The sequence below is a fragment of the Salvelinus alpinus genome, chromosome 12, assembly GCF_045679555.1.
Source record: "Salvelinus alpinus chromosome 12, SLU_Salpinus.1, whole genome shotgun sequence".
Classification (NCBI taxonomy): domain Eukaryota; kingdom Metazoa; phylum Chordata; class Actinopteri; order Salmoniformes; family Salmonidae; genus Salvelinus; species Salvelinus alpinus.
Window position 1 is genome coordinate 37978328 of NC_092097.1, and position 20989 is coordinate 37999316.

A 20989-nucleotide genomic window follows, 5' to 3' on the forward strand; every position below is an offset into this window, starting at 1 on the left:
TCAGTCAGTCACCAGACACATCCAGAGGTACCACACTATACACTCTTACATTCAGTCAGTCACCAGACACATCCAGAGGTACCACACTATACACTCTCTTACATTCAGTCAGTCAGTCAGTCACCAGACACATCCAGAGGTACCACAGTATACACTCTCTTACATTCAGTCAGTCAGTCACCAGACACATCCAGAGGTACCACACTATACACTCTCTTACATTCAGTCAGTCAGTCAGTCACCAGACACATCCAGAGGTACCACACTATACACTCTCTTACATTCAGTCAGTCACCAGACACATCCAGAGGTACCACACTATACACTCTCTTACATTCAGTCAGTCAGTCAGTCACCAGACACATCCAGAGGTACCACAGTATACACTCTCTTACATTCAGTCAGTCAGTCAGTCAGTCACCAGACACATCCAGAGGTACCACACTATACACTCTCTTACATTCAGTCAGTCACCAGACACATCCAGAGGTACCACACTATACACTCTCTTACATTCAGTCAGTCACCAGACACATCCAGAGGTACCACAGTATACACTCTCTTACATTCAGTCAGTCAGTCAGTCAGTCACCAGACACATCCAGAGGTACCACAGTATACACTCTCTTACATTCAGTCAGTCAGTCAGTCACCAGACACATCCAGAGGTACCACAGTATACACTCTCTTACATTCAGTCAGTCAGTCAGTCACCAGACACATCCAGAGGTACCACAGTATACACTCTCTTACATTCAGTCAGTCAGTCAGTCACCAGACGCATCCAGAGGTACCACACTATACACTCTCTTACATTCAGTCAGTCACCAGACATATCCAGAGGTACCACACTATACACTCTCTTACATTCAGTCAGTCAGTCAGTCACCAGACACATCCAGAGGTACCACAGTATACACTCTCTTACATTCAGTCAGTCAGTCAGTCACCAGACACATCCAGAGGTACCACAGTATACACTCTCTTACATTCAGTCAGTCAGTCAGTCACCAGACACATCCAGAGGTACCACAGTATACACTCTCTTACATTCAGTCAGTCAGTCAGTCAGTCACCAGACACATCCAGAGGTACCACAGTATACACTCTTACATTCAGTCAGTCAGTCAGTCACCAGACACATCCAGAGGTACCACACTATACACTCTCTTACATTCAGTCAGTCACCAGACACATCCAGAGGTACCACACTATACACTCTCTTACATTCAGTCAGTCACCAGACACACCCAGAGGTACCACACTATACACTCTCTTACATTCAGTCAGTCAGTCAGTCAGTCACCAGACACATCCAGAGGTACCACAGTATACACTCTCTTACATTCAGTCAGTCAGTCAGTCACCAGACACATCCAGAGGTACCACAGTATACACTCTCTTACATTCAGTCAGTCAGTCAGTCACCAGACACATCCAGAGGTACCAATATAGCTAATCTGATCTGACCTTACGCTACTTCTCACCATGCTACTCAGTCTTTCACTTAGTGCCTGTCGTTTGTCTGTACCAGCGTTTCACAAACTTGGTCCTGGGGACCCCAAGGGGTGCACGTTTTGGTTTTTGCCCTAACACTACACAGCTGATTCAAATTATTGAACCTTGATGATTAGTTTGATTATTTGAATCCATATTCACTCATACGTTCATTCAGTCAATCAGTCTTTCAGTTGTGTATTGCCTTTCTTTGTCTTTGTATAAAATATTTTTCATTGCTTTATTTTGCATTACAAACATTGTTAGTTGAGGCTCTGCTAAAACCGTTCGAGTTCATCCAGAAAGGCCCCTGCCTCTTTAAACGTCAGCTCTCTTTGTTTTGAGTGTGGCTGGCAGAGAGAATTGAATGGGAGTGATTGTGATGAAGTTGGAGCTAGCGCTGTAACAGGCTACATGACTGAGTAATCATCATTAATATGCACACATACAAATTGTCATACAAATTAAGTTGTGAAATTGCTCTGTCTCTCTCTCATCTTTCTTCCATTTCCTCTTCCATTTCTGTCCCATTTTCTCTCTCCCTTTCTCTCAGACGTCTCCTCTCTGATCCCTGGGTCTACTCATATATACAGTTGAAGTCGGAAGTTTACATACACCTTAGCCAAATATATTTAAACTCAGTTTTTCACAATTCCTGACATTTAATCCTAATAAAAATGTCCTGTCTTTGGTCAGTTAGGATCACCACTTTATTTTAAGAATGTGAAATGTCAGAATAATAGTAGAGAGAATTATTTATTTCAGCTTTTATTTCTTTCATCACACTCCCAGTGGATCAGAAGTTTACATACACTCAATTAGTATTTGGTAGCATTGCCTTTAAATTGTTTAACTTGGGTCAAACGTTTCAGGTAGCCTTCCACAAGCTTCCCACAATAAGTTGGGTGAATTCTTGCCCATTCCTCCTGAAAGAGCTGGTGTAACTGAGTCAGGTTTGTAGACCTCCTTGCTCCCACACACTTTTCCGTTCTGCCCACACATTTTCTATAGGATTGAGGTCAGGGCTTAGTGATGGCCACTCCAATACCTTGACTTTGTTGTCCTAAAGCTATTTTGCCACAACTTTGGAAGTATGCTTGGGGTCATTGTCCATTTGAGAGACTCATTTGCGACCAAGCTTAACTTCCTGACTGATGTCTTGAGATGTTGCTTCAATATATCCACATAATTTTCCTCCTCGTGATGTGATCTATTTTGTGAGGTGAACCAGTCCCTCCTGCAGCAAAGCACCCCCAAAACATGATGCTGCCACCCCCGTGCTTCACAGTTGGCATGGTGTTCTTCGGCTTGCAAGCATCCCCCTTTTTCCTCCAAACATAATGATGGTCATTATGGCCAAACAGTTTTATTTTTGTTTCATCAGACCAGAGGACATTTCTCCAAAAAGTACGATCTTTGTCCCCATGTGCAGTTGCAAACCGTAGTCTGGCTTTTTTTATGGCGGTTTTGGAGTAGTGGCTTCTAACTTGCTGAGCGGCCTTTCAGGTTATGTCGATATAGGACTCATTTTACTGTGGATATAGATACTTTTGTACCTCCAGCATCTTCACAAGGTCCTTTGCTGTTGTTCTGGGATTGATTTGCACCTTTCGCACCAAAGTACGTTCATCTCTAAGAGACAGAACGCATCTCCTTCCTGAGCGGTATGACGGCTGCGTCGTCCCATTGTGTTTATACTTGCGTACTATTGTTTGTACAGATGAACGTGATATCTTCAGGCGTTTGGAAATTGCTCCCAATGATGAACCAGATTTGTGGAAGTCTACAATTTTTTTCTGAGGTCTTGGCTGATTTCTTTTGATTTTCCCATGATGTCAAGCAAAGAGGCACTGAGTTTGAAGGTAGGCCTTGAAATACATCCACAGGTACACCTCCTATTGACTAAATTGATGTCAATTAGGCTATCAGAGGCTTCTAAAGCCATGACATACTTTTCTGGAATTTTCCAAGCTGTTGAAAGGCACAGTCAACTTAGTTTATGTAAACTTCTGACCCACTGGAATTGTGATACAGTGAATTATAAGTGAAATAATCTGTCTGTAAACAATTGTTGGAAAAATGACTTGTGTCATGTACAAAGTAGATGTCCTAACCGACTTGCCAAAACTATAGTTTGTTGACAAGAAATGTGTGGAGTGGTTGAAAAACAAGTTTTAATGACTCCAACCTAAGTGTATGTAAACTTCCGACTTCAACTGTATGTAGATACAGTACAATAGCCCCTCTCCTCCTCTCTTATCCTCCTCTCTGCTCTCCTCCCTCCTCTTTTCTGCTCTCCTCTGCTCTCCTCATCTCTCCTCTGCTCTCCTCATCTCTCCTCTGCTCTCCTCATCTCTTCTCTGCTCTCCTCTCTCCTCTTCTATGCTCTCCTCTCTCCTCCTCTCTGCTCTCCTTTCTCCTCCTCTCTGCTCTCCTTTCTCCTCCTCTCTGCTCTCTTCTCTCCTTCTCTGCTCTCCTCTCCTCTTTCCTCCTCTCGCCTCCTCTCCTCTTTCTTCCTCTCTGCTCTCCTCTCTGCTCTCCTGCTCTCCTTGCTCCTCTCTGCTCTCCTCTCTACTTTCACATAATTTTTTCATTGGAATAATGGAGCAATCTAAGACAGAAAAGGTAGAGCTTCCTGCCTTGACACTGGTTGTAGACAGCCTCTGAATCCGTTGTCTAGTAACTCAACATTCCATGCGCAGACAGACAGACAGACAGACAGACAGACAGACAGACAGACAGACAGGAAGGACACATGGATATGGATGTCTTTTCGTGACCATACTGTGGCCTACATCACCACCTTGAGGTTAAGTATAGTACTGCAGCCATACAGTGTGTGAGTGAGTGAGTCATCCTATTCTCTAGTACCACAGATGAGACGACTCACTCACTTAAATATAGAACCACAGAAGATGACTAAAGAAGTTGTCAACAACACTACACATGCCTGACTCCTGTTTCAGATTCATCACACACATTCACTCCTCCAGTCTACAGACCCTGGTCTCTATCCCTCCACCCCTCCAATCCTTCTTCCCACCTTCCTCCATTCCTCTAACTCTTTAGATCTCCACCATTCCATCCCTACTTCCACCATCTCTATATCTCTCTATTCCTTCATCCCTCCATTCCTACTTCCTCCTTCCTCCATCCCTCTATCTCCGTCTCTCCACTCCTCCATCGCTCCATCCAGTACCCTAGAGACTGGTTGGTTGGACTATACCAGAGCCCTGTGTGTTGAGGCCCAAGGCTAGTGTCTTATGTATTGAGCTTATGTATTCTTTCAGTCTGGTTAAAGCTGCTCCTCTGGAAACCAACGGCTGGATGAGTCAGCAGTCAGACAGTAATAAAATATGTAGTTTCTCCTCAGGCTGCCTGCCTGCGACCCACCCATGTAGCACACACACACCTTGCCATTATCAGATCAGACTGAGAGCTGGTGAGATGTAAACACAACCAGCAGTCCGCCGCGCCGTGTGAATCCTTTTATTTTTTACCTGTTTCTGTCACCATCATCGCTTCATTCCTCAGAAAAACAAGTCCTCAAGGCTTTCTCTTGCTCTTTCTCTCTATCCTATCCTCTTCCGCCCAGGGTGGTTTTTATTGTCAAATAAATAATGTGTTTATCGTTTCTCTCAATCCATCCGTCTCCTCATTCCTCTTCCCTCTCTTTCACCCCTCCTTCCCTCTCCATTCTGATTTTCCTTCCCCAACCCCCCCCCCCCACACCTCCCTCCCTCCTTCCCCCCCACCTCCCTCCCTCACCAGTTTGCAGCAGTGCCCCGGTCAACATGAAGATCCAGCCACTGAACGGCACTGCCCTGGTGGTGAGCTGGCAGCGCCCGCTAGTGGTCTACCACCCGCCTATCACCAGCTTCATGGTCTCCTACAGCTGGATGAAGAGTGACGTGGCCTACGAGAAGACTGGGGACCAGAACATGGTGAGACACACAGACAGAGAACGCTGTACAGACTGTCAGTCGGTCACAGTTGCCTGGCTGGAAATAGACATTCCAGGTCTGTCTGTCACAAATCAAATCACATTTTATTGGTCACATGCTTTGTAAACATCAGGTGTAGACCAACAGTGAAATGCTTACTTACGGCTTCCCAACATTGCAGAGAGAAAAAAATCTAAATAATAGAAAACATAATAACACAAGGAATAAATACACAATAAGTAACGAGAACTTGGCTATAAAGTATATACGGGATACCACAACTGAGTCAATGTGCAGGGGTACGAGGTCATTGGGGTAGATATGTAAATATAGCTAAGGATAAAGTGACTGGGAAAAATAGTTAGTGCAAAGAGTGTCAATGCAGATAGTCCTGGGAAGCTATTTGGTTAATTATTTAACTAACAATTCAGCAGTCTTATGGCTTGGGGGTAGAAGCTGTTCAGGGTCCTGTTGGTTCCAGACTTGTGCATCGGTACCGCTTGCCGTGCGGTAGAGAGAACAGTCCATGACACACACACTGCACCGAGACTCCCACTGTGATGTGTCCGATGGGCTCAGCTCCCTCCAGTCTAATGTGTCAGTGAGAGGTGAGATGCACACCACGTCTGGGTCGTACCGTCACTGTAACGTGAGATCTCAGTGAAGTTTTATTTTTAAAGACATCATGGCAGTCTTCTCATTCAGCCAGTGGTTGTTGTTGATATAGTTCACGCCTTCACGTTAGTTTCCAACTTGGATGTGTTGACTATTTAGACTTGCCAAATGGAGGCTAACTTGTCTCATCCTCTAAATACAATATATATACATATGTATGTGGACACCCAATAGACAAACAATCTCCATAGGCAAACATTGGCAGTGGAATGGCCTTACTGAAGAGCTCAGTGACTTTCAATGTGGCACTTTCAATGTGCCACCTTTCCAACAAGTCAGTTCATCAAATGTCTGCCCTGATAGAGCTGGTCAACTGTAAGTGCTGTTATTGGGAAGTGGAAACATCTTGGAGTAACAACGGCTCAGCCATGAAGTGGTAGGCCACACAAGTTCCACAGAACGGGACCGGCAACTGCTGAAGCGCTTAGTGCATAAAAATTGTCTGTGCTCGGTTGCAACACTCACTACCGAGTTCCAAACTGCCTCTGGAAGCAACGTAGGCACAAGAACTGTTTGTCAGGAGCTTCATTAAATGGGTTTCCATGGCCGAGCAGCCGCACACAAGCCTAAGATCACCATGCGCAATGCCAAGCGTTGGATGGAGTGGTGTAAAGCTCGCTGCCATTGGACTCTGGAGCAGTGGAAACGCGTTCTCTGGAGTGATGATTCACGCTTCACCATCTGGCAGTCCGACAGACAAATCTGGGTTTGGCGGATGCCAGGAGATTGCTAACTGCCCCAATGCAGACTGCCAACTGTATAGTTTGGTGGTGGAGGATTAATGGTCTGGGGCTGTTTTTCATGGTTCGGGCTAGGACCCCTAGTTCCAGTGAAAGGAAATCTTAATGCTACAGCATACAATGACATTCTAGACTATTCTGTGCTTTCAAGTTTGTGGCAAGGCCATTTCTTGTTTCAGCATGACAAATCAAATCAAAGTTTATTTGTCACGTGCGCCGAATACAACAGGTGTAGACCTTACAGTGAAATGCTTACAGGCTCTAACCAACAGTGCAAAAAAGGTATTATGTGAACAATAGGTAAGTAAATAAATAAAACAACAGTAAAAAATAACAGTAGCGAGGCTATAACAGTTTCCCTGCATTGTTGACAATGCTACCGTGCACAAAGTGAGGTCCATATAGAAATGGTTTCTCGGGATAGGTGTGGAAGAACTTGACTGGCCTGCACAAAGCCCTGACCTCAACCCCATCGAACACCTTTGGGATGAATTGGAACGCCGACTGCGAGCCAGGCTTAATCGCCCAACAAGGCCTAATCAGTGCCCGACCTCACTAATGCTGTTGTGGCTGAATGGAAGAAAGTCCCCGCACCAATGCCGCAGAAATGTACCAATATCTAGTGGAAAGCCTTCCAAGAAGAGTGAAATAAATATTTCTCTCTATTATTATTCTGTCATTTCACATTCTTAAAATAAAGTAGAGATCCTAACTGACCTAAGACAGGAAATCTTTACCAGGGTTAAATGTCAGGAATTGTGTAAAACTCAGTTTAAATGTATTTGGCTAAGGTGTATGTAAACTTCTGACTTCAACTGTATATATGAGGCCATACAGAGGAGGATTTGGCTGTGAACAATCATTTTAAAGGAATAAACATAGACTGCAGGAAAACAATGTCTCAGGAGAGACGATGCAGAGACGTCCATCTCTCTTCTCTTTGCCTACAATCAATCTCGCTCTCTCTCTTTTCCTTTGCCATATCACCACACTCCTTCATTCTTCCCTCACGTCAGCCCCCTTTCCCCATTCTCTGCCCACTTCATTTCCATTTTTATTTTCAATCTCCGTCCTTATCTGGGTTATATCAGGGAACTGCAGGCTTCCTGCAATCACAATTGAATCAATTGAAAACCACTCAAGCCCTTAGTTTCACATCCCCTCCTCTCATCTCCCCTTCGGCCAATGCAATAACCGTCCATTCTGGAGACCATCTCTGACGTAATTAACTTTAACCAGACTAGCCCCTGATGCGTCAGACATTGCAGTGATGGACAGGTAAGGACACAGAACGGGTAGGTGAGGACACAGAGAGGAGTAAAGGGTAGGTGAGGATAGAACAGACGCTATGGATCCCTATCATGGGTGTGAGCTGCCAGTATTGACACACACTGAATGTTAATCACATGTGAATCGTTTACTTAGGCCTTTTATGTAGTGTGGATGTCCCATATGTACAGGACTCTATGACAGGGTGTGTCTGTCTCTCTGTGACAACACTGTGTCTGTCTGTCAGACTCTCATTCTTTCTCTTGCTCTCTCTGCCTCTGTGTCCATCCTACAGAAGGCAGTGATAACCCACGTGTCTCCAGACATCCTGTATCTGTTCAGAGTCCAGGCAGTGTGCCATAGAGACCTACGCAGTGACTTCAGCCAGACTCTGCTGTTCAGCGGTAACCACACAACACACCATAACACAGCATATACAGTACAGCCCTATGGATGGAGTCACATAATCCTAACGTCCAGTTTTAAAATGATCAGAGATAGTTAAATACTAAGAACAAACACTTGTCTTTGTTCCAAATGCATGTGTAATATTTTCCTCTGTTTGGTCTTCCAGCTAACACCACCAGGATATTTGAGGGAACACGGATAGTGAAAACTGGAATGGTGAGTAAAGTACAGATCATTTGTTTTGTCCAGAAGATGGCAGCATAACAATTTATTTTGTGATGATCCAACATGATTTGATATGGCATGATACTAACTCTCTCTCTCTCACTTTCTCTCTCGTTTTCTCCACCCCATACCCCTCTCCTTCTCTCTCTCCTCTTTCCCCCAGCCCACCGTCTCCCCAGCCTCCTCGGCGGACATGGCTCCTATCAGCTCCGGCTCCTCCACCTGGACCTCCTCTGGCCTCCCCTTCTCCTTTGTCTCCATGGCTACGGGGGGTATCGGCCCATCCTCCAGCGGCAGTCAGGCCACGGTGGCATCGGTGGTGACCAGCACACTGCTGGCCGGCCTGGGCTTCAGCGGAGGGGTCATCTCTTCCCTGCCTGGCTCTCTCTGGCCCACCCAGGCCCCTACAGCCAGCCCTGGGTCTAATCCTGGCCCGGGTCCCATTCCCAGCCGCCAGCCTGCCCAGTCCCAGGCCTCCACTGAGCTCCCTACAGCCCGTCAGGGTGGTTCTGACATGGACACCCCCACAGCGGAGGAGGAGGCAGGGGTGGACAGGGAGGCCGAGGCCGAGGGGGAGGAGGGAGAGAAGGATAAAGGGGAAGACGACAGGAGGAAGAAGAATAACAAGACAGCGCCTGATGAGGTGGAGACAAAGATGAACAGCACCGTGGTCAAAGTGCCCTACTCCTATGTCCCTACCCCCACAGCCAAAGAGAAAGGACAGGGGCAGGGAGAGCCTGTGGCTAACAGCACCACTGTGCCTCCCAGTGTAGGGGAGGACCAACTTTTCAGAGTGGACAGTAGCTCAGGGCCCACGGTGCAGTCAAAGAAGGACACAGCAGAGAGAGAGATGCAGATTCCCCAGAGCCCAACACACTCCCCAAAGACTGGTGGGGAGAAGAGCCTTTGGCCTTTCTCTGTTCACACTGGTGAGTAGAACTCTTTGTATAACCCATATCATTTTCCTCTTTTTAGCACAACTACACTGAACAAAATTATACACGCAACAATTTCAAAGATTTTACTGAGTTACAGTTCATATAACGAAATCTGTCAATTGAAATAAATTAATTTGGCAATAATCTATGGATTTCACGTGACTGGGAGTACAAATAGGCATCAGTTGGTCACAGATACCTTTAACAAAAATATCTGGTGTGACCACCATTTGCCTCATGCAGCGCGACACATCTCCTTTGCACAGAGTTGATCAGTCTGTTGATTGTGGCCTGTGAAATGTTGTTCCACTCCTCTTCAATGGCTGTGCGAAGTTTCTGGATATTGGAGAGAACTGGAACATGCTGTCGATCCAGAGCATCCCAAACATGCTCAATGGGTGACATGTCTGGTGAGAATGCAGGCCATGGATGAACTGGGTCATTTTCAGCTTCCAGGAATTGTGTATAGATCCTTGCAACATGGGGACGTGCATTATCATGCTGAGACATGAGGTGATGACGGCGGATGAATGGCACGAACAATGGGCCTCAGGATCTCGTCACGGTATCTCTGTGAATTGAAATTCCTATTGATAAAATGCAATTGTGTTCGTTGTCCGTAGAAATAGGCTTTTTGTGCCTATGGAACATTTCTGGGATCTTTTATTTCAGCTCATGAAACATAGGACAAACACTTTACATGTTGCATTTATATTTTTGTTGAGTATAGTTGTACACTGGAGATATTTAACACAATATTTAGACCTAACAGGCAGGGCCTATTTTAAACATTAGCCTTGGGACCAGCCCCAGCTTCAGTATGTGACAATAGACTGAGACAAATAGCAACATTTCTGAGTGCCACCATAATATCACACAGAGAGAGCCCTAGAGAAAGTAATGTAACTATTCTACAGCCTGAAGGGCCATTACCTAGCCTGAGGGGCCATTACCTAGCCTGAGGGGCCATTACCTAGCCCGAGGTGGCCATTACCTAGCCCGAGGTGGCCATTACCTAGCCCGAGGTGGCCATTACCTAGCCCGAGGTGGCCATTACCTAGCCCGAGGTGGCCATTACCTAGCCCGAGGTGGCCATTACCTAGCCCGAGGTGGCCATTACCTAGCCCGAGGTGGCATTACCTAGCCCGAGGTGGCATTACCTAGCCCGAGGTGGCATTACCTAGCCCGAGGTGGCATTACCTAGCCCGAGGTGGCATTACCTAGCCTGAGGTGCCATTAGTTTGGGGCATGCTCTGAGGCATATTTTCAAGACCAAACTGTCTGCCTAAGAGCCAGGAATAAAACAGAGAAAGTAAAGCAGGGTATTTGTTAAATGAATAACAAAGTGTTTGTCAATGCTCTCTTATAAATGTTCTTATTCATTCTGAATAATCAAATTTAGATGAGTAGCGCTCCAAGCCTCAGGGTAAACCTAGTCACTTACTGTCATTGTAAATAAGAATTTGTTCTTAACTGACTTGCCTAGGTAAATAAAGGTTAAATAAAATAAAATAAATTCACCCTACTGATGAAGCCATCACACTGAAATGATGTGTAAATGTATGCTGCCTTACCAAGCAAAAAGACAGTAACTGCTCATTTGGTTGAAAATTAGTTCATGTCATTTTTGCTACATTAAATACATGCTTAATCATGTGGACATGTATCCTGCCTCTATTGTGTTGTGTTTTGAAGAAAATGGGGGTCATGTTAGCAGTAACTGCATAAAGTTACTGTGAAACCAAGGTAAATAAAAGCCTTTTTTCTCTGTTCCATGCTATGAGCAGTTACTGCCTTTTTGCTTGGTAGAGCAGTATAAATATATAAATAGTGGAGCTACACAGTCTTTTCTGAAGTGGAATTGGTTGTTTGAAGGCTGAAGCTTCCATGAGTGACCCAAATAATCTGAATAATCTCACTTTGATTTGACTTTTGTGTGTTAAAGTGTTTTTGGAGTAGATGTCTCTGTGTCTCAGCCTCTGTGTCTGTCTCCCATTCCACCCCTCCACCTTTCCAGACAGAACTAGTGTGTCCAACATGACCCGCAGCTCTCACCCTGGGGTGGGCAGGATGGAGTGGATCGTCCCCCTGGTGGTGGTCTCAGCCCTCACCCTGCTCTGCCTCGTCATGCTACTGGCTGTCCTGGTCTACTGGAGGTATTATATATGATGTTATATTATTATATTACTGGGTTACTAACCCTAACCCCTACTGACCCCTGGTGGTGGTCTCAGCCCTCACCCTGCTCTGCCTCGTCATGCTACTGGCTGTCCTGGTCTACTGGAGGTATTATATATGATGTTATATTATTATATTACTGGGTTACTAACCCTAACCCCTACTGACCCCTGGTGGTGGTCTCAGCCCTCACCCTGCTCTGCCTCGTCACACATGCTAGGTGTGTGTGCATTTTCCAGACCCCACCATGTAAAAAAAAAAGGTGATGTAATCAAAGGCCAATGTTTACTTTTTTGAATTGAGTCTATGGCAGTCCATTACAAATCCGTTGGACAGTAGTTTTGACAGTATTTCAATCTTCAGAAAGTGTTCACACCTTTTTCCACATTTTCAGCCTGAATTTAAAATATATGTTTGGGGGGTCACTGACCTACACACAGTAAGTACCCCATAATGTCAAAGTGGAATTATGTTTTTTGAATTATTTTCTGTAAGGTCCCTCATTCGAGCAGTGAATTTCAAACACATTCAACCTCAAAGACCAGGGAGGTTTTCCAATGCCTTGCAAAGAAGAGCACCTATTGGTAGATGGTTAAAATACAAAAAAGCAGACATTGAATAACCCTTCATGCATGGTGAAGTTATTAATGACAATTTGGATAGTGTATCAATACACCAAGTCACTACAAAGATACATGCAGTTGCCGGAGAGGAAGGAAACAGCTCATGGATTTCACCAAGAGGCCAATGGTAACATAAACAGTCACAACATGTAATGGCTGTGGTAGGAGAAAACAAAACATGCATCCTGTTTGCAACAAGGCACTAAGGTGATCCTGCAAAAAAATGTGTCAAAGCAATGAACTTTTTGTCCTGAATACAAAGTGTTATGTTTGGGGCAAATCCAATACATTACTCACCATATTTCCAAGCATAGTGGTGGCTGCAACATATTATGGGTATGCTTGTAATCGTTAAGGAATGGAGCTAAGCACAGGCAAAATCCTAGAGGAAAAACTAGTTTGGTCTGCTTTCCAACAGACACTGGGAGATGGATTCACCTTTCAGCAGGACAATAACCTAGAACACAAGGCCAAATGTACACTGGAGTTGCTTACCAAGAAGACAGTGAATGTTCCTGAATGGCCGAGTTACAGTTTTGATGGCAAGACCTGAAAATGGTTGTCTAGCAATGATCAACAACCAATTTGACAGAGCTTGAATCATTTTTTAAAGAATAATGGGGAAATGTTGCACAATCTAGGTGTGGAAAGCTCTTAGAAACTTACCCAGGAAGACTCACAGCTGTAATCACTGCCAAAGCTGCTTCGACAAAGTATTTACTCAGGGATGTGAATATGTTTTCACTTTGTCATTATGGGGTATTGTGTGTAGATAGTTGATAATGTTTTTGTTAATTGTATCCTTTTTGAATTTATTATAACCTCATCTAACAGAAACCGCTCTGTTTATTACCACCTCATCTAACAGAAACCACTATGTTTATTACATCCTCATCTAACAGAAACCACTATGTTTATTACCACCTCATCTAACAGAAACCGCTCTGTTTATTACAACCTCATCTAACAGAAACCACTCTGTTTATTACCACCTCATCTAACAGAAACCACTATGTTTATTACCACCTCATCTAACAGAAACCACTATGTTTATTACCACCTCATCTAACAGAAACCGCTCTGTTTATTACAACCTCATCTAACAGAAACCACTCTGTTTATTACCACCTCATGTAACAGAAACCGCTCTGTTTATTACAACCTCATCTAACAGAAACCACTCTGTTTATTACCACCTCATCTAACAGAAACCGCTCTGTTTATTACAACCTCATCTAACAGAAACCACTCTGTTTATTACCACCTCATCTAACAGAAACCGCTCTGTTTATTACAACCTCATCTAACAGAAACCACTCTGTTTATTACCACCTCATCTAACAGAAACCGCTCTGTTTATTACAACCTCATCTAACAGAAACCACTCTGTTTATTACAACCTCATCTAACAGAAACCACTCTGTTTATTACAACCTCATCTAACAGAAACCACTATGTTTATTACAACCTCATCTAACAGAAACCACTCTGTTTATTACCACCTCATCTAACAGAAACCACTCTGTTTATTACAACCTCATCTAACAGAAACCGCTCTGTTTATTACAACCTCATCTAACAGAAACCACTCTGTTTATTACCACCTCATCTAACAGAAACCGCTCTGTTTATTACAACCTCATCTGACAGAAACCACTCTGTTTATTACCACCTCATCTAACAGAAACCGCTCTGTTTATTACAACCTCATCTAACAGAAACCACTCTGTTTATTACCACCTCATCTAACAGAAACCACTCTGTTTATTACAACCTCATCTAACAGAAACCACTCTGTTTATTACAACCTCATCTAACAGAAACCACTCTGTTTATTACAACCTCATCTAACAGAAACCACTCTGTTTGTTACAACCTCATCTAACAGAAACCACTCTGTTTATTACAACCTCATCTAACAGAAACCACTCTGTTTATTACAACCTCATCTAAGAGAAACCACTCTGTTTATTACAACCTCATCTAACAGAAACCACAATGTTTATTACAACCTCATCTAATAGAAACCACTCTGTTTATAACAACCTCATCTAACAGAAACCACAATGTTTATTACAACCTCATCTAACAGAAACCGCTCTGTTTATTACAACCTCATCTAACAGAAACCACTCTGTTTATTACAACCTCATCTAACAGAAACCGCTCTGTTTATTACAACCTCATCTAACAGAAACCACTATGTTTATTACAACCTCATCTAACAGAAACCACAATGTTTATTACAACCTCATCTAACAGAAACCACAATGTTTATTACAACCTCATCTAACAGAAACCACTCTGTTTATTACAACCTCATCTAACAGAAACCACTCTGTTTATTACAACCTCATCTAACAGAAACCACAATGTTTATTACAACCTCATCTAACAGAAACCACTCTGTTTATTACAACCTCATCTAACAGAAACCACTATGTTTATTACAACCTCATCTAACAGAAACCACTCTGTTTATTACAACCTCATCTAACAGAAACCACAATGTGTATTACAACCTCATCTAACAGAAACCGCTCTGTTTATTACAACCTCATCTAACAGAAACCGCTCTGTTTATTACAACCTCATCTAACAGACACCACTATGTTTATTACAACCTCATCTAACAGAAACCACAATGTTTATTACAACCTCATCTAACAGAAACCACAATGTTTATTACAACCTCATCTAACAGAAACCACTCTGTTTATTACAACCTCATCTAACAGAAACCACTATGTTTATTACAACCTCATCTAACAGAAACCACTCTGTTTATTACAACCTCATCTAACAGAAACCACTATGTTTATTACAACCTCATCTAACAGAAACCACTCTGTTTGTTACAACCTCATCTAACAGAAACCGCTCTGTTTATTACAACCTCATCTAACAGAAACCGCTCTGTTTATTACAACCTCATCTAACAGAAACCGCTCTGTTTATTACAACCTCATCTAACAGAAACCACTCTGTTTATTACAACCTCATCTAACAAAAACCGCTCTGTTTATTACAACCTCATCTAACAGAAACCACTCTGTTTATTACAACCTCATCTAACAGAAACCACTCTGTTTATTACAACCTCATCTAACAGAAACCACTCTGTTTGTTACAACTTCATCTAACAGAAACCACTCTGTTTATTACAACCTCATCTAACAGAAACCACTATGTTTATTACAACCTCATCTAACAGAAACCAATCTGTTTATTACAACCTCATCTAAAAGAAACCACTCTGTTTATTACAACCTCATCTAACAGAAACAACTCTGTTTATTACCACCTCATCTAACAGAAACCACTATGTTTATTACAACCTCATCTAACAGAAACCGCTCTGTTTATTACAACCTCATCTAACAGACACCACTATGTTTATTACAACCTCATCTAACAGAAACCACTATGTTTATTACAACCTCATCTAACAGAAACCGCTCTGTTTATTACAACCTCATCTAAAAGAAACCACTCTGTTTATTACAACCTCATCTAACAGAAACCACTCTGTTTATTACAACCTCATCTAACAGAAACCACTATGTTTATTACCACCTCATCTAACAGAAACCGCTCTGTTTATTACAACCTCATCTAACAGAAACCACTATGTTTATTACAACCTCATCTAACAGAAACCACTCTGTTTATTACAACCTCATCTAACAGAAACCACTATGTTTATTACAACCTCATCTAACAGAAACCACTCTGTTTATTACAACCTCATCTAACAGAAACCACTATGTTTATTACAACCTCATCTAACAGAAACCACTCTGTTTATTACCACCTCATCTAACAGAAACCACTCTGTTTATTACAACCTCATCTAACAGAAACCGCTCTGTTTATTACAACCTCATCTAACAGAAACCACTCTGTTTATTACCACCTCATCTAACAGAAACCGCTCTGTTTATTACAACCTCATCTGACAGAAACCACTCTGTTTATTACCACCTCATCTAACAGAAACCGCTCTGTTTATTACAACCTCATCTAACAGAAACCACTCTGTTTATTACCACCTCATCTAACAGAAACCACTCTGTTTATTACAACCTCATCTAACAGAAACCACACTGTTTATTACAACCTCATCTAACAGAAACCACTATGTTTATTACAACCTCATCTAACAGAAACCACTCTGTTTGTTACAACCTCATCTAACAGAAACCACTCTGTTTATTACAACCTCATCTAACAGAAACCACTCTGTTTATTACAACCTCATCTAAGAGAAACCACTCTGTTTATTACAACCTCATCTAACAGAAACCACAATGTTTATTACAACCTCATCTAATAGAAACCACTCTGTTTATAACAACCTCATCTAACAGAAACCACAATGTTTATTACAACCTCATCTAACAGAAACCGCTCTGTTTATTACAACCTCATCTAACAGAAACCACTCTGTTTATTACAACCTCATCTAACAGAAATCGCTCTGTTTATTACAACCTCATCTAACAGAAACCGCTCTGTTTATTACAACCTCATCTAACAGACACCACTATGTTTATTACAACCTCATCTAACAGAAACCACAATGTTTATTACAACCTCATCTAACAGAAACCACAATGTTTATTACAACCTCATCTAACAGAAACCACTCTGTTTATTACAACCTCATCTAACAGAAACCACTATGTTTATTACAACCTCATCTAACAGAAACCACTCTGTTTATTACAACCTCATCTAACAGAAACCACTATGTTTATTACAACCTCATCTAACAGAAACCACTCTGTTTGTTACAACCTCATCTAACAGAAACCGCTCTGTTTATTACAACCTCATCTAACAGAAACCGCTCTGTTTATTACAACCTCATCTAACAGAAACCGCTCTGTTTATTACAACCTCATCTAACAGAAACCACTCTGTTTATTACAACCTCATCTAACAGAAACCACTCTGTTTATTACAACCTCATCTAACAGAAACCACTCTGTTTGTTACAACTTCATCTAACAGAAACCACTCTGTTTATTACAACCTCATCTAACAGAAACCACTATGTTTATTACAACCTCATCTAACAGAAACCAATCTGTTTATTACAACCTCATCTAAAAGAAACCACTCTGTTTATTACAACCTCATCTAACAGAAACAACTCTGTTTTTTTACCACCTCATCTAACAGAAACCACTATGTTTATTACAACCTCATCTAACAGAAACCGCTCTGTTTATTACAACCTCATCTAACAGACACCACTATGTTTATTACAACCTCATCTAACAGAAACCACTATGTTTATTACAACCTCATCTAACAGAAACCGCTCTGTTTATTACAACCTCATCTAAAAGAAACCACTCTGTTTATTACAACCTCATCTAACAGAAACCACTCTGTTTATTACAACCTCATCTAACAGAAACCACTATGTTTATTACAACCTCATCTAACAGAAACCACTATGTTTATTACAACCTCATCTAACAGAAACCACTCTGTTTATTACAACCTCATCTAACAGAAACCGCTCTGTTTATTACAACCTCATCTAACAGAAACCTCTCTGTTTATTACAACCTCATCTAACAGAAACCACTCTGTTTATTACAACCTCATCTAACAGAAACCACTCTGTTTATTACAACCTCATCTAACAGACACCACTCTGTTTATTACAACCTCATCTAACAGAAACCACTCTGTTTATTACAACCTCATCTAACAGAAACCACTCTGTTTATTACAACCTCATCTAACAGAAACCTCTCTGTTTGTTACAACCTCATCTAACAGAAACCACTCTGTTTATTACAACCTCATCTAACAGAAACTACAATGTTTATTACAACGTCATCTAACAGAAACCACTCTGTTTATTACAACCTCATCTAACAGAAACCACTCTGTTTATTACAACCTCATCTAACAGACACCACTCTGTTTATTACAACCTCATCTAACAGAAACCACTCTGTTTATTACAACCTCATCTAACAGAAACCTCTCTGTTTATTACAACCTCATCTAACAGAAACCACTCTGTTTATTACAACCTCATCTAACAGAAACCTCTCTGTTTGTTACAACATCATCTAACAGAAACCACTCTGTTTATTACAACCTCATCTAACAGAAACCACTCTGTTTATTACCACCTCATCTAACAGAAACCACTCTGTTTATTACAACCTCATCTAACAGAAACCACTATGTTTATTACAACCTCATCTAACAGAAACCACTCTGTTTATTACAACCTCATCTAACAGAAACCACTGTGTTTATTACAACCTCATCTAACAGAAACCACTCTGTTTATTACAACCTCATCTAACAGAAACCACAATGTGTATTACAACGTCATCTAACAGAAACCACTCTGTTTATTACAACCTCATCTAATAGAAACCACTCTGTTTATTACAACCTCATCTAACAGAAACCACTCTGTTTATTACAACCTCATCTAACAGAAACCACTATGTTTATTTCAACCTCATCTAACAGAAACCGCTATGTTTATTACAACCTCATCTAACAGAAACCACTATGTTTATTTCAACCTCATCTAACAGAAACCACTATGTTTATTACAACCTCATCTAACAGAAACCACTCTGTTTATTACAACCTCATCTAACAGAAACCACTCTGTTTATTACAACCTCATCTAACAGAAACCACTCTGTTTATTACAACCTCATCTAACAGAAACCACAATGTGTATTACAACGTCATCTAACAGAAACCACTCTGTTTATTACAACCTCATCTAATAGAAACCACTCTGTTTATTACAACCTCATCTAACAGAAACCACTCTGTTTATTACAACCTCATCTAACAGAAACCACTATGTTTATTTCAACCTCATCTAACAGAAACCACTCTGTTTATTACAACCTCATCTAACAGAAACCACTCTGTTTATTACAACCTCATCTAACAGAAACCACTATGTTTATTACAACTTCATCTAACAGAAACCACTCTGTTTATTACAACTTCATCTAACAGAAACCACTCTGTTTATTACAACCTCATCTAACAGAAACCACTCTGTTTATTACAACCTCATCTAACAGAAACCACTCTGTTTATTACAACTTCATCTAACAGAAACCACTCTGTTTATTACAACCTCATCTAACAGAAACCACTCTGTTTATTACAACCTCATCTAACAGAAACCACTCTGTTTATTACAACCTCATCTAACAGAAACCACTCTGTTTATTACAACCTCATCTAACAGAAACCACTCTGTTTATTACAACCTCATCTAACAGAAACCACTCTGTTTATTACAACCTCATCTAACAGAAACCACTCTGTTTATTACAACCTCATCTAACAGAAACCACAATGTGTATTACAACGTCATCTAACAGAAACCACTCTGTTTATTACAACCTCATCTAATAGAAACCACTCTGTTTATTACAACCTCATCTAACAGAAACCACTCTGTTTATTACAACCTCATCTAACAGAAACCACTCTGTTTATTACAACCTCATCTAACAGAAACCACTCTGTTTATTACAACCTCATCTAACAGAAACCACTCTGTTTATTACAACCTCATCTAACAGAAACCACTATGTTTATTTCAACCTCATCTAACAGAAACCGCTCTGTTTATTACAACTTCATCTAACAGAAACCACTCTGTTTATTACAACCTCATCTAATAGAAACCACTCTGTTTATTACAACCTCATCTAACAGAAACCACTCTGTTTATTACTACCTCATCTAACAGAAACCACTATGTTTATTTCAACCTCATCTAACAGAAACCACTCTGTTTATTACAACCTCATCTAACAGAAACCACTATGTTTATTACAACCTCATCTAACAGAAACCACTCTGTTTATTACAACCTCATCTAACAGAAACCACTCTGTTTATTACAACCTCATCTAACAGAAACCACTCTGTTTATTACAACCTCATCTAACAGAAACCACTCTGTTTATTACAACCTCATCTAACAGAAACCAATCTGTTTATTACAACCTCATCTAACAGAAACCACTCTGTTTATTACAACCTCATCTAACAGAAACCACTCTGTTTATTACAACCTCATCTAACAGAAACCAATCTGTTTATTACAACCTCATCTAACAGAAACCACTCTGTTTATTACAACCTCATCTAACAGAAACCACTCTGTTTATTACAACCTCATCTAACAGAAACCACTCTGTTTATTACAACCTCATCTAACAGAAACCACTCTGTTTATTACAACCTCATCTAACAGAAACCACTCTGTTTATTACAACCTCATCTAACAGAAACCACTATGTTTATTACAACCTCATCTAACAGAAACCACTCTGTTTATTACAACCTCATCTAACAGAAACCACTCTGTTTATTACAACCTCATCTAACAGAAACCACTCTGTTTATTACAACCTCATCTAACAGACACCACTCTGTTTATTACAACCTCATCTAACAGAAACCAC

General features: G+C 41.4%; 1 protein-coding gene across 2 annotated transcripts in view; it reads left to right on the plus strand.

Moving 5' to 3' along the window:
* Positions 1-20989, plus strand: part of LOC139536108 (receptor-type tyrosine-protein phosphatase gamma-like) — a 259097-nt gene that overhangs the window by 196917 nt on the left and 41191 nt on the right. For both annotated transcript variants that reach the window (XM_071336268.1, XM_071336269.1), the window contains exons 9-13: positions 5269-5441; positions 8421-8529; positions 8700-8749; positions 8922-9687; positions 11714-11852. In XM_071336268.1, the coding sequence (XP_071192369.1) occupies positions 5269-5441; positions 8421-8529; positions 8700-8749; positions 8922-9687; positions 11714-11852 (1237 nt within the window). The remainder of the gene's footprint in view (positions 1-5268; positions 5442-8420; positions 8530-8699; positions 8750-8921; positions 9688-11713; positions 11853-20989) is intronic.